This window comes from Cryptomeria japonica, chromosome 10 (genome assembly GCF_030272615.1).
Source record: "Cryptomeria japonica chromosome 10, Sugi_1.0, whole genome shotgun sequence".
NCBI classification, from domain to species: Eukaryota; Viridiplantae; Streptophyta; class Pinopsida; order Cupressales; family Cupressaceae; genus Cryptomeria; species Cryptomeria japonica.
The window spans coordinates 674,052,264-674,065,301 of record NC_081414.1 but is presented as its reverse complement, the minus strand read 5'-3'; the positions used below and the strand labels follow the sequence as shown (position 1 = coordinate 674,065,301).

At 42.7% G+C, this 13,038-nt stretch overlaps 1 protein-coding gene across 3 annotated transcripts in view; it reads right to left on the bottom strand.

Annotated features, from left to right (window-relative positions):
* Positions 1 to 13,038, bottom strand: part of LOC131077063 (putative transferase At1g60990, chloroplastic) — a 408,775-nt gene that overhangs the window by 283,963 nt on the left and 111,774 nt on the right. For all 3 annotated transcript variants that reach the window (XM_058014480.2, XM_058014475.2, XM_058014470.2), the window contains exons 4-5: positions 12,756 to 12,829; positions 12,612 to 12,677 (exon numbers count right to left, since the gene is read on the bottom strand). In XM_058014480.2, coding sequence (XP_057870463.1) covers positions 12,612 to 12,677; positions 12,756 to 12,829 — 140 coding nt within the window. The remainder of the gene's footprint in view (positions 1 to 12,611; positions 12,678 to 12,755; positions 12,830 to 13,038) is intronic.

Below are 13,038 nucleotides of genomic sequence, written 5' to 3'. Positions count from 1 at the left end.
CTGATAATCATATTTAAGTTGTCCTTTTACTAGGACTAACTCAAAACATAATTATGAAATTATTTCCCTATCAAAGACATTAGATTTCCATGTCCATATTGATTAGTGCACTTTGTTTTTGGATTCAGCTACAGAGGATTTGTTTGCATCAATGTTTTGGATCACACTCCATGATCCATCACCAGGATGAGAGTGTTGTAGAAAGAAAATGGATGAATTGCACACCAAGATAGGTTAAAAAGTGGGGATGGGGATGGGAGTACACAAAGACAAAAACCAAAGAAATTTTTTCCGAAGAATACACTATTACAACAAATGGTAAATGCTACTCAACTATTTGCATTTGTTATTATTGTGTATTCTTTTCAAAAATAATCTTTTTGTCTTTCTTTTTATTTACCATCATTAAACTTTGTGCAACCCTTCCCCCCCCCCACCCTTTTTAACCTGTCTTGGTCTACAATTCATCCATTTTCTTTCTACAACTCTCTCATCCTGATGATGGATCATGAAGTGTGATCCGAAACATCAATGCAAACAAATCTGACACATTTGAATCCAAAAATAGACCACACTAATTATTTCCTGACTTTATTCCTTAGCCTACGGGACATGACAATCCACCCTTTGAAGAACTACTTGCCTTCAAGCAATTGCAGACATTGATGTTCAAGTGTCTCTACTCCTTCCCATGTAGCATCCTCAATTGAGAGATTCTTCCAACACAACAAATATTTTGTTATACTCTTGTTCCTCAATCATCAAGAGAAGCAAACTCTTCTAAGAGAGTGCAATGTTGTCCAAGTGCCCTTTTGAGAAACAAAATATGAAAAACATTATGAATCCTATTGTGCTTTGGCAACTTAAGCTCATATCCAACCGCCACAATCTTTTCCTTGATCGTAAAGGCTTGTAAAAGTGAGGCTTGAGCTTCTCAAATCCACTTCTATTTAGACAAGATTGTTTGTATGGTTGTAGTCTTAGGAAAACCATGTGTCAAACCTCAAAAGTCCACTCAATGTAATGTTGATTTATATCCAACTTTTGTTGGTTATGTGCTCATTGAAGGATTCTTCATGTCCCCTTTTTCAAATTAGAAGACATGTTGTTTACTAAGGGAGTATTCGGAGTTTGGGGATTGGAGCAACTATCTGACCTATGCCAAGGACTTGTCAAAGATTGCGGGTCGAAGTTGCTACCCAATGTGAGCAAAGGAATTATCGAAGGTTGGCAATCGAGGGTGCAACTCAAGGAGTGCCAAGGAACCCTTTAAGATCAAGGATCAAGGGTGCGGCTCAATGCGTGCCAAGGAACCATCAAAGGTTGGGGATCGAGGGTGCAACCCAAAGTGTGTCAAGGAACTTGAAGGCTGGGGTTGCAACCCAGCACATGCCTAGGAGCCAACAATGATCGCAGATCAAGGGTGTGGCCCGATGCATGCCCAGTCAACAGAGATGATGGGAAGGTCTATAAGGCATGTAAGGCCAACTTGTGATGTAGCATGTGGGTTTAAATTTGGGCCTTGGCACCATTTTTGGGCTTGGTCAACTAGTTTAATCTTTGGTTGGGTTGCATATAAAGCCAAGAAACATTTCAATTGTAATGGGTAGGTTATATTACATATCTTTTGGGCACTTTGTGTTCAAGTAATCTTCTTTAGACGAAAACCCATAGGAGACTGTGATCAATGGACAAAAACCCATTGATTGCTAGAATCAGAAGGCAAAAACCCTTGGTTCTTAGGGGGTATTTTCAGTTAGGGAGTGCATTGAAGGGTAATGATTTGCAAGGAAGTCTAGTGTGTGCATTGTACTTTTGGATTTGTAGCATTTTTTGTCGTTGGTGTTGTATCAACTGTCATAAATCATAGAGATCTCATTCAAATCAATACAATTGCTTACTTGAGTTTGTGTTATTCGGTGAAAATTCATATACCGACTCGCTAATTTAAGTTATGTTGTTGAGGATAACTAAATTGTTGCTATTTAGATGTTTGCTGCAAATTTCTCATTTCATTCGAAATTTGAAAAGGGGCATTACAGTGGTATTAGAGCACCTTGTTGGCGGCAATATTGTACACGGAAATAAAACTAGTTAATTAAGTTGTAATTGTGTTGGTTAGTTGGCAGCCGAGGGGTGGCAGTTGCGGTGCGACAGTTGGCGCTCGCACCCCCTCGGCATCTTTATATGCTTCCGAATGTAACTTGTTAAAGACAATTATGAACGGCATAACATCTCTTATACTTGTCTGATATCTATGGCGTTATTATTCTGCATTACGTGCTTTATGTTTTAAGTTATTCACCCGAGAGGGCAAACATTTGGCGTCGTTGCCTAGACGTACTCGGGAACGGAAGACACGGATCGCGCATGGACACGATGGGCCTACCCGTTGGTGAGATAAACCCAGAGGCCGACGACGCGCAAACAAAACTCTACATAGGATAAGGCACCGCAACGAGAGAATTTTCAATTCTGCTCCAGGTAGCCATCCAAACCTACATCCGACGAGAGGCGACGGAGGCAGAAATCCCACCAAGTGCCGTGTGGACAGTGCTGGAGGTTAGCCTGGCAGTAAATCGGTTGATGAACCACCTCCCCTGGTTGCTTGCATAGGCATTGCTGGCACAACAAGCTCGCCTGGAGGAGATTGCCTAGGAAGAGCGACGCCAACAAATCCTTCAACAGTACGAAGAAAGAAGCCGACGGGAAGCAGAACGGGATGGCGCCAGGCCAGGAGGGAATTGAACCTTGAAACTTTCTATATTTAAATAAAAGTGTCATTGACACGAGTCGTATATGACGAAATGAATTAATAAAGACGTGTTTTGGTTTATGTATTGTGAATTATGGAAATGTACGGCAATTAATGCCCAACCTATTGAATAAAGATAGAAATAAAAAAGCAGAAACGGACGAGTGGGAGGTCGCGCAGAGGGCCTTGATTCTGGAACAGCAAGTGGAACGTAGACGAAGGCTGAGGCAACTTGCCGAAGGACGACCTGCCGAAGGGTGGCCCAAAGGGAACCAAGGAGGTGTCACGGAGGGTGCAGAAGCCGAGAGAAATTTCTACGCGTCGCGTAGGGTGCGGAGCCACAAAGCGTTTCTGGAGGAAACAAGGTTATGGCGGAATCTAGTCGAGGAGACTCAAGATTAGTTTAGAAACTTATCCCTTACACCACGAAGTGAGGATCACCAAAGGGAGCCAGGAGTGGGCGCGGGTGAGAACGAAGGGGAGGACAACCATAGGGTTGTAGGTGAGACGCACAGCAGGCAGAACACTGTACCCCCAGTCACCCATGCAGGACACACCACGGGCGCCGGAGGGAGCGGCGCGGGGGCTCAGACATAGCTACAGCCACCTCAGGGGAGACGACCCCCATCAATGGCGAGCAAATAGAAACTACCAAAGTTCAACAGAGACGGGAAGGAAGATCCCGTCCACCATTGTCGAACGTGCGAAACCATATGGTCAGCAAACGGTGTTACCAATCAAGATGAATTGGTGACACAATTCCCAGCAACCTTGAGGGGAGTGGCCATAGACTGGTACTCAGATATGGATAAGGCCAAAGTCGGCACATGGCCCGATCTGAAGGAGTTTGGGATAGAATTCCGCCTCCTGAGAGATGCAACGAAATAGTCGCCGAAATCTATGGAACAAAGCAGAACAAGAACGAGACTGTCCGAGCCTATAGTCGGCGGCTGAAGGAACTGTTGGGGAAAATGGAGAGTCAACCAACGGATGGGTTGAAAAAGACATGGTTTGTGGAGGGACTGAAACACTCCCTCCGAAAGAAGATGAAGATTGTTCCACCGACATCGTACGAAGACGCATACAATAGAGCGATGGATCTCGAGAGCAAGACCAAGACATCGAAGAAAAAAAAGATGGATAGCTCGTCCGAGGAGGATGACTCTTCATAGGGAAGCAGCAGCAATGGTGAGGCTGACAAACGGGTGCAAGCGCTCCAAAAAGACATGGAGCGAATGAGGAAGGAATTCAAAACAATGAAAAGCACTGGTCGAACCGAAGGGGACATATGGTGCACTGAGTGCAAAGAGGAGGGGCATACAAAGGGTACTTGCCTGAAGAAGGCATTCTGCGAGATTTGCCAATTGATGGGACACTCCACCAAGGAGTGCCCATACAACATGAAAACCCGAAGTACGCAAATGAATCAGGTGTTGTTCACGGAGCAGGCCACAACATCCGCACCAACGGGTACGGGCCAGCAAACTAACACAACGGCGTCATCTAGAGGATACCGAGATAACAGACGCGGCGGAAGAAATAACAACAATAACAATAACAGAAACCGGATCCAGTATGACGCCAAGGGCCGGCCAATGATTTAGTGTAGGGCCTGCAATCAGTGGGGACACTTCGCCTACGATTGCACAAAGGAAGCCACTCCTCAACACCTCTACCGATGGTGCGGGCCAGGTGACCATGAGGACGCAAATTGCCCGAAGCCTAGTGTAAACCTTCTAAACATAGAACCCACGAAGGCGGAAGTATTGGCAATCACCAGGGCGCAGGCCAAAAAGGGTGCATACCCAAACCCCCACACGGAGACCAAGAGAGTGCAAGAAGCAAGAGACGAGATCACAAAGGAAATGGCCGCACAAGGGCAGAACAGCCACCAGACTGCAAGTCCGCTACGGACGAGGAGAGAAGAGGAAATCTTACGGCAAATATTGCAGATGGAGGTACCCGTGAGAATTCAAGACCTCCTGGAGACCACGCTGCAGCTAAAAACGGCTATCTTAAACTCCGTACCTTCACAGGTGAAAATGAGCGAGGTTGTGAGCCCCACAGCTGACTCTGCGTTAAGGGAGGTCCTAAGCCCACGGTCAACCCCATGTTGTTGGTAGTCAATAGCGGACGCCAACCAGCGGTGGTAGAAATGGGCATATTGGGGACTACCTTGACAGACACTATTGTGGATGGAGGGTCGGGAGTAAATGTGCTCCCAGAAGCGACATGGAAAAAAATGGGAAAGCCTACGTTGTGGCCCCCCACGTTCAACCTACTAGGGGTAGATCAGCATGGGATTAAACTCCTTAGTACCCTCGTGGGCTAGCAAGTGATGATTGGCACGCAGCCATTCGTGTTGGATTTTGTAGTAATTCCCCTGAAGCAGAAAGGGTATGACGCCATCCTCGGGCATGGGTGGCTCATTGCAGCAAAAGCGAACCATAACTGGAAGCGTAATACTCTTTCCTTGGAAAACATGGGGAGGAAGTACGTGATCGATCTCTGTACGCATATGGTGAGTGAGGAGTTAGCATCCTCCTCCAACTCGGAATCAAAGGGAGACCCGTTGGGGGAGGGCGGAGACGGACGCCGCATGGAGCCTAGTGACGAAGGGGTGTTAGAACTGGAGGCATGCTCAGGGGACGACGGGGACTCCTTGAATGGTCTCTTCCATTGGCAAATGGGAGACTATGAAATATTTACACCCTCGTGCAATGTATTGAGCATTGAGGAAGAACTAGATGTATTTCCCCCAGAATATGGTGAGTACAAGGAAGGGAGGGCCTCGGTGAACAAGACACTGGCACACCAATTCCTGAAGGGGGAGCCCATTAAATACAAGGAAGCCAATTTAAAGGAGACAAACCTTGGGGGGATGAGTGACCCCAAGATCATCCTTGTCGGAGATGACTGGAATCCAGTGCTGAAGGCTGCAGCCTTCAAAACTTTCCTTGAATACAAGGATGTCTTTGCATGGATGTACAAGGACCTGAAGGGCGTGCCCCTAGAGTTATGTGTACACCGAATAACATTGGTACCGAGAGCCCAGCCGGTAAGGAAGCAGCCTTACCGTATGAACAAGAATTATGCTGCACGGGTGAACGACGAAATTGAGCGGATGTTGGAAGCGGGCATAATCTTCAAAGTTCAGACAAGCGAATGGGTGTCTCCCATTGTGATTTCCCTCAAGAAAGAGGCCAATCCGATCCGGATCTGTGTAGACTTCCAGTGTCTGAACGTTGTCACTATTAAAGACCTGTTTCCCATACCCTTCAGCGACAACATCTTGGAGGAAGTAGCTGGACATGAAATCTATTCCTTCATGGATGGGTTCCCTAGGTACAACCAAATATCCATCGCGGAGGAAGATAAGTTGAAAACAACCTTCGTGGTGGAGGACGATGTGTATGCATACAACCGAATGCCCTTCGATCTATGCAATGCACCGGCCACCTTCCAGCGCATCATCTTGCACATCTTCGACAAGATATCGGTGGGGAACTTCAAAGCCTTCCTGGACGATTGGTCTATTTACAGCGGACAGGACATCCACCTAAAAACTGTCGGGGAGTACCTAGAGAGATGTCGGAGGGCACGGTTGGCCCTCAATCTGAAGAAATGTAGATTCATGGTACCACAGGGGAGATTGCTTGGACACATCCTGTGTAAAGAAGGATTGAAAACGGAACCGAACAAGATTCGGGTAATAGTAGAAATGGAACCTCCTACGGACGTCACGGGGATAAAGTCCTTCCTTGGTCATGTGGGGTACTACAGGAGGTTCATCAAGAATTTCGCTGCTGTGTCCCACCCGTTGGATAAGTTGACACGAAAAGGGGAACCATACATCTGGACAGAGCCACAGGGCAAGGCCTTTGAAGAGCTAAAGACAAGGTTGATGGGAGCACCCATACTGGCATACCCAAATTGGGATAAGGAATTCCACGTTCACGTGGATGCTTCAAACTACGCCATCGGGGCTACACTAGCCCAGGTAGGAGGACACGGGTTGGATCACCCCGTTTATTTTGCTAGCAGGTTGCTCTCGAAGGCTGAAAAGAACTATAGTGCCACAAAACACGAAGCCCTCGGCATGGTCTATTGAGATATCTGGGGAGAGTATCTGCACGACGAGGTTGAGTTCATCACCGAGGAATCTAGAGCTGGAAAAGAGAAAGTGCTTTCCTAAAGTGCCTTTTTTCTTTCAAATTTTGAAAAGTGCACTTTTTGGCCAAAGGGTCATATTTGACTTCCAAGTCAACTGTAAACTTAAAACTTTGTGTATGTGCACTTTTTGAATTATTTTGGATAAGTTTTAATTACCTTTTTAGGTTGTTATTGCTCCCTTTGGGGTAGTTGCTGATATTTACTCTCCATTTATGGGTATGGGTACCTTTTGTAAGGATGAATTTGGGCCACTTCTTTAGATTAGATCTTGGCCATTCATCTATTTTTGAAGCCTATTTAAAGGGACTGGTTTTCCCTCATTTTGTAAGAAGTTCATGGATTGTTGTTGAAGCTCTGGCAAAATTTACAGGATTTAATGCAAAGTTAAGACTGTTTCAATTTCATTGTGAGTGCATGGTCTCCTTCACCAATTTGATTTATTCGGTTATGTTTCTTTCATTTCTATAGCATTTTCTAGATAAACATCTGATAGAATCCTCGTTGTTCATACCATTAGGGACTGACTGATTGTCACTTATTTTGCATGGTTAATCTGAACCCTTTCCCATGCTTAGTTCAGTTATTGAATACTCATTGAATGAATGTTAAAATTCTGAAGTTGTGTTTAATAGCATGAAAACTCAATTTTCCCTTGAAGATCGCACTAGATTCATACAAATATTGTGCTTAAATGGCTGATAATGTTTAACTGGTTATTTGGAGGTGTTTGTCTGTTTTCTTAATATGCTATCTTAGTTAAATAATTTAGACTTTCTGTATCTCTTTCCCTATCCCTCTTTTTCCCCTTTCTTTTACCAAGAAGAATCCACATTCCTGCTGAATTAATATCAATCCAACTAAAACCAATCGATAACGAGACTGTTAGAATTTTAGGGAACTCATCCAGCAATTATCCATATCACCGCAAGTCCCCTTTGTGTTTCCAGCAAAACACATCAAACCACTGAGCAATCCCGCAGTCAAGACCTGACAATCGAAACCTTCAGGTCGTCCCCTTTGATCAAACGAAAAACAGCATTAGGGATTTCCTTATCTCAAGAGAGGATAGGATACTCAGCGAGTAAATTCTATTCTGCGTTGGCCGAATGAAGTCACAAGTTCAGCGATTTTAGACACGTCAACAAGTTGTCGTGACTCCCTCTCACCATATTGTGTCTTGCTGATGTCTGCTTCCTGTGTCCGCTTTGGAGGCTACGGTGCACGCTGAAAAAACCGTCTTTACTAATCGGTATGATGCCCTCCTTATTTCATGTGCTCGGTATGCTTCCACCGTGTATGCCTTGGGGAGAGCAACGAAGTGCACCAAGCGAGTCGTCGTTGTGCACGTCCTGGTTGTGTACGTGTACGCCCTTACTGCTGCGTACACCCCTTGCTCCCTTGCTACCGCATACGCCTCGGCTGCAACGTACACCCCTAATGCCCTTGCTACCGCGTACGCCTCAACTGCTGCGTACACCCCTTACGCACTCTCCTCCGGTTGCGTGTACGCCTGGCATGATGCGTACACCCCTTACGCATTCACCTCCTGCTGTGTGTACACCTTGCTTGACGCGTACACCCCTTACACCTTCACCTCCTGCTGCGTGTACACCTTGCTTGATGCGCACACCCCTTACGCGTCTTGCTTCGGCTGCGTGTACGCCTTGGTTGTTCCTCACCTCAGTGCTTGTCTCGCGTACTCTCCCCTATGCGCGTGCCTTCCCCCTGTTTCCTTTTGCGTACCTCCTCTTCCTTAAGCGCTTTGTACACCCTCTCTCTTCCGCATACACTCCCGTACTTCCTTCTCTTTTCCTCCTCTTCTGTACACGCCCACTCTTTGTCACTTCCCCTTCGTTGCCATGTATCTTGAGTTGCATTTCAATTAAAGCTTTATGGTTATTTGTATTTGGTTTATTGGCATGTATGCCAATTGTTTGCTTAAAGGCCTAGTGGTTGTAGGTGTACATTGGGATGCATGGCAAGTGTTTGTCTTTATGTCAACTAGCTGTACTAGTTAATTTCAGTCATTTACATGTGTGTCAAAGGTCTGAAACAGCTAGTATATCATTTCTATAACAACCTTGCATTGTTAGAAGCATTCAATAACCTCATTTTTAGCCTACGAACTCAAAGAAAACAATCAGAAAATTCATAACAGTGGTTTCAAACATTGTATGCTAGGTGTTTGATAATATTCCTTGAGCCTCTAATCAACATTTTGAGGGCAGAATTGGCAAGGGATACTACATTGTGTCCACCAAGGTTCAAAACTCCATCGAGTCATTGTGATTGCAGGCTTATGCCTTTGCTGATCCAATGTGCTCCCAGGTTTGAGCCTCAGCATCAATAAATGGGAATAAGGTCCCCTATTTGTTGTTAGTGTTTGGTAGCTTCAAAAGATATTTTCTCCTTAATTAAATGCAAGTCGGCCTACATATTGCAATTATTATTTTATATTTTTCTTCTAAGGGAGCCGACCTAGATGAAAGGTCGCGTAGATTGGTATATATGTAAGGCAGTGACCATTCATTTTTAATGATCAATTCAATCACGTCATTCTTACCTCCAGCAGAAGTTTGCCATTCCATTTGCAGCAGATTAGACTTCAAGGGGAAGCATATTTATTTCTACTTAGCATCAAGGAGTGATGCTATTATTCATTGTATTAATTCAGCCTTGAGTAAGGCCAGAGTTGTAAGCAGATTTCCAAGCTTATTCATTCAATATATGGAGATATATTTTGCTGGGTTTTTCTCCCTCGAGCAGGAGGGTTTTCCCAAGGTAAAAGTGTTGTGTTTATTGTTCATGTGTTGCATATTCTGCTTTATGTTAAATCTAATCTTAAAACTAACATTTGTGACCTCACTAGTTCATAACTCCGGGTCAAAAGTGTTTCACATGGTACGAAGGGCGTGTCATGCCAACGTCACCAATCACATTTAAAAGTTTACTTGGCACTTCGCAAAAAAAAAAGATTTAGAGAAAATAGCTTCAATGTGTGCATTCAAGAAAATAAAAAATAAAGAATAATAAATATTATATTATTCCCAATCGTACTTTCATGCTTCCCATGAAGGCATATTAATTTCAAAATAATTAGGGAGATCAAAAGCTTGGATTCAAGCTTATTAGGTCTTACACTGCTTGTTGCGGAACCGCTTTAGGGTGTCGTACTGTACAACTCCTAGCCAAGAAGTGGCAATACAATAAAAGTAAGACTTTGGACTTTTCTACAATCCAATGTAAACCACCCATCACTCCTATGCAGTATTTGGTGGGGTCCTTCAAAGTAGCACTACCTCCAAGTCTTGCAGATCATTCATTTGACATTTTTTGTGCTAGTCACTAGAGTTTATGAAAGAGAGATATCATATTGAAGACCCCAAAGGGAGCCGTAGATGTCTCAAAGATCAACGATGCATCCTCAAAGGCTTAAAATCCTTCCAAATGGTCAACACAGCCTTTCAAGATTTAGACATTTCTATCTCTGCCTACCAAAACAAAAGAAGAATCCCAGCTTTGCTAGTTGTCATACCAAATAAGAGAGATGTACCAAGTGAAGGCTGTCATAAAGATTTGAAGGCAGCGATTGGAATACTAGCAATTGCTGATTGGACGGTGGATGGACTGTGAAAAGTCTGCAGTAAGGTCAGCTATTCCCTATAAATATGTAGATTTAAATTGTTGTATGTAAATTCTACAATACTTCTTTGTAACTAAATTAATAAAATTTATTAAGAAATTTACTGTGAATATTTTATGTAATATTTTGGTATCAATGAAGATAATCTCAATATGTGAGATCTACATATTATGCTATGTTAATCATTGATAATATCAATGCAAAACAAGCTTAAGACCATATCAAACCAGCATGTTGAAAAGTGTTTGACAAAATGCCAGTTAATTAAAAATTAGAAATATTGCAAGTTTATGAGCAAAATTCCTGGTAGGGGTTCTTACAATGGCATCAAAGTAATGTGTCCTACCAGCTAGTGGAGTTCTTATTTAGTTAAGAGGTTCCTGCTGGTATTATTTTAGACAAAGGCAAAATGATCCACCATATCAGGCAGAGATAGAAGAAATTGCGACTGCAGATTTGTTTGGTGAGAGAACTATGCAATATTTTGGTATCAATGAAGATAATCTCAATATGTGAGATCTACATATTATGCTATGTTAATCATTGATAATATCAATGCAAAACAAGCTTAAGACCATATCAAACCAGCATGTTGAAAAGTGTTTGACAAAATGCCAGTTAATTAAAAATTAGAAATATTGCAAGTTTATGAGCAAAATTCATGGTAGGGGTTCTTACAATGGCATCAAAGCAATGTGTCCTACCAGCTAGTGGAGTTCTTATTTAGTTAAGAGGTTCCCACTGGTATTATTTTAGACAAAGGCAAAATGATCCACCATATCAGGCAGAGATAGAAGAAATTGCGATTGCAGATTTGTTTGGTGAGAGAACTCTAGGAAACATGGGTGATAGGAATGAACCATAGAATCCTAGGATTATGCAAATTTTAAATGACTTGGCTAGAGGACAGAAACAATTGGTTCAACTGATCATTCAGATGATACAAAACAATGCTAACTAGAACAGAGCAGGAAACAACGCCAACCATGGCGCAGCAAGTAACACTAATGTTCTTGTCAACAACTCCAGGGCGGCTAGTAGAACAACTCCTAGACAGCTAATGCCTGACTTCTTAGAGGCACAACCAAGAGGACAAGAAGGACAGAAAGGAGATGGTGAAAGTTTTGCAAACTATTTGAGGGAGTACCAATGATTAGGTGCAACATTTCATGCAGCCATGTCCTTAGGAGATTTTTGCCCAAGTATAGGAATAGGCCCAAAGGATATAGATGGCAAGGACTAAGCAGGTGTTGCAGCATAAAGTGGGCAAGTTGACCATTCCTAGTTATGATGGTTCAATCAAGCGTACAACGTGTTTGTGAGTGCACAAATTAGACACATTTTTCCAACTTAACCCCATATTAGAAACAGAAGCCATTAAACAATGATGACACTTGTCCTCCTCTCATCTTTCCATGGCTCTCAACCATTTCAGTCACTGATCTTTCCTTTTGATCCTAGTCATCCATCGTTCAGCCAGAATTCTATAGGTAGCATGCCAACCAAAGCTATTTCAACAATGACCTCTTATGCAACCGTATGCTACTAGCAAGAGTACTCACATCCAAGCATCCCTTAGCACAACCAGCTCCCCATGGTGCAACAAGGGTTGGTTTCAGTTAGATCTTCCATATTTTTATCAGTTTTTACTGACCTTTATGCTTAATCTGAGTGTTGCATTTATTTTAAGTAGAATAGGTTAATTGTGTTTTAGCTTATTCTTGTATGCTAAAATTTCATGCACACATACTCATTTGAATTTTTTTATGTAGATTTGATGTAATGTTAAATTTCAATTAGGTAATGGCTCTAAAGTAATTGTCATCATGTCACATAATAAAATCAGAATTAGTGAAGTTTATTTAAAGTTGAAAGAGATAAGATATCTGTTAATTGGTAGTGTCAAAATATCATTCCTAAATTCATAAAGCACATTATTATAACCGTAATTAAATATAAGAATCATTTCTTCATTTTCTCTATCCAGCCTCTAAATTAATTAATAAACACTGAACTTGAGTTGATTTGAGAGATGCCTACCATAACCCAAACATTGGCAAGATCAATGGTGCGAGCTGTTGGTGTAACAAAAACAGTGTCACATCCCTGCAGATTCTCAAGGATTCAATTATGATTTTAAATTTCAATGTAACTTTGGAAGATGAAGTAGGGTTGACATATTACCTGTCCTTCTTTCAAAGAGTGGAAATCTGCAGTGCTCTGGTTATGCATAAATTGAACTCGGTCATCTCCACTGACTGAGTAGAGCCACCATTTTCACATGTTAAATTGTCAAATATGAGATCTCAATCCCCATTTTTACTGGATAATAGATCCCAAAAAAATAGAAAAACAGCCAAACAATAGCATAGGTCACAATTTCACAATAAGAGACCACCTGTGGGACCATAAGTCTTATCAATCTGGCTGTCATGCCTAATGAAACGTCAATACCTTCAGAAATTTA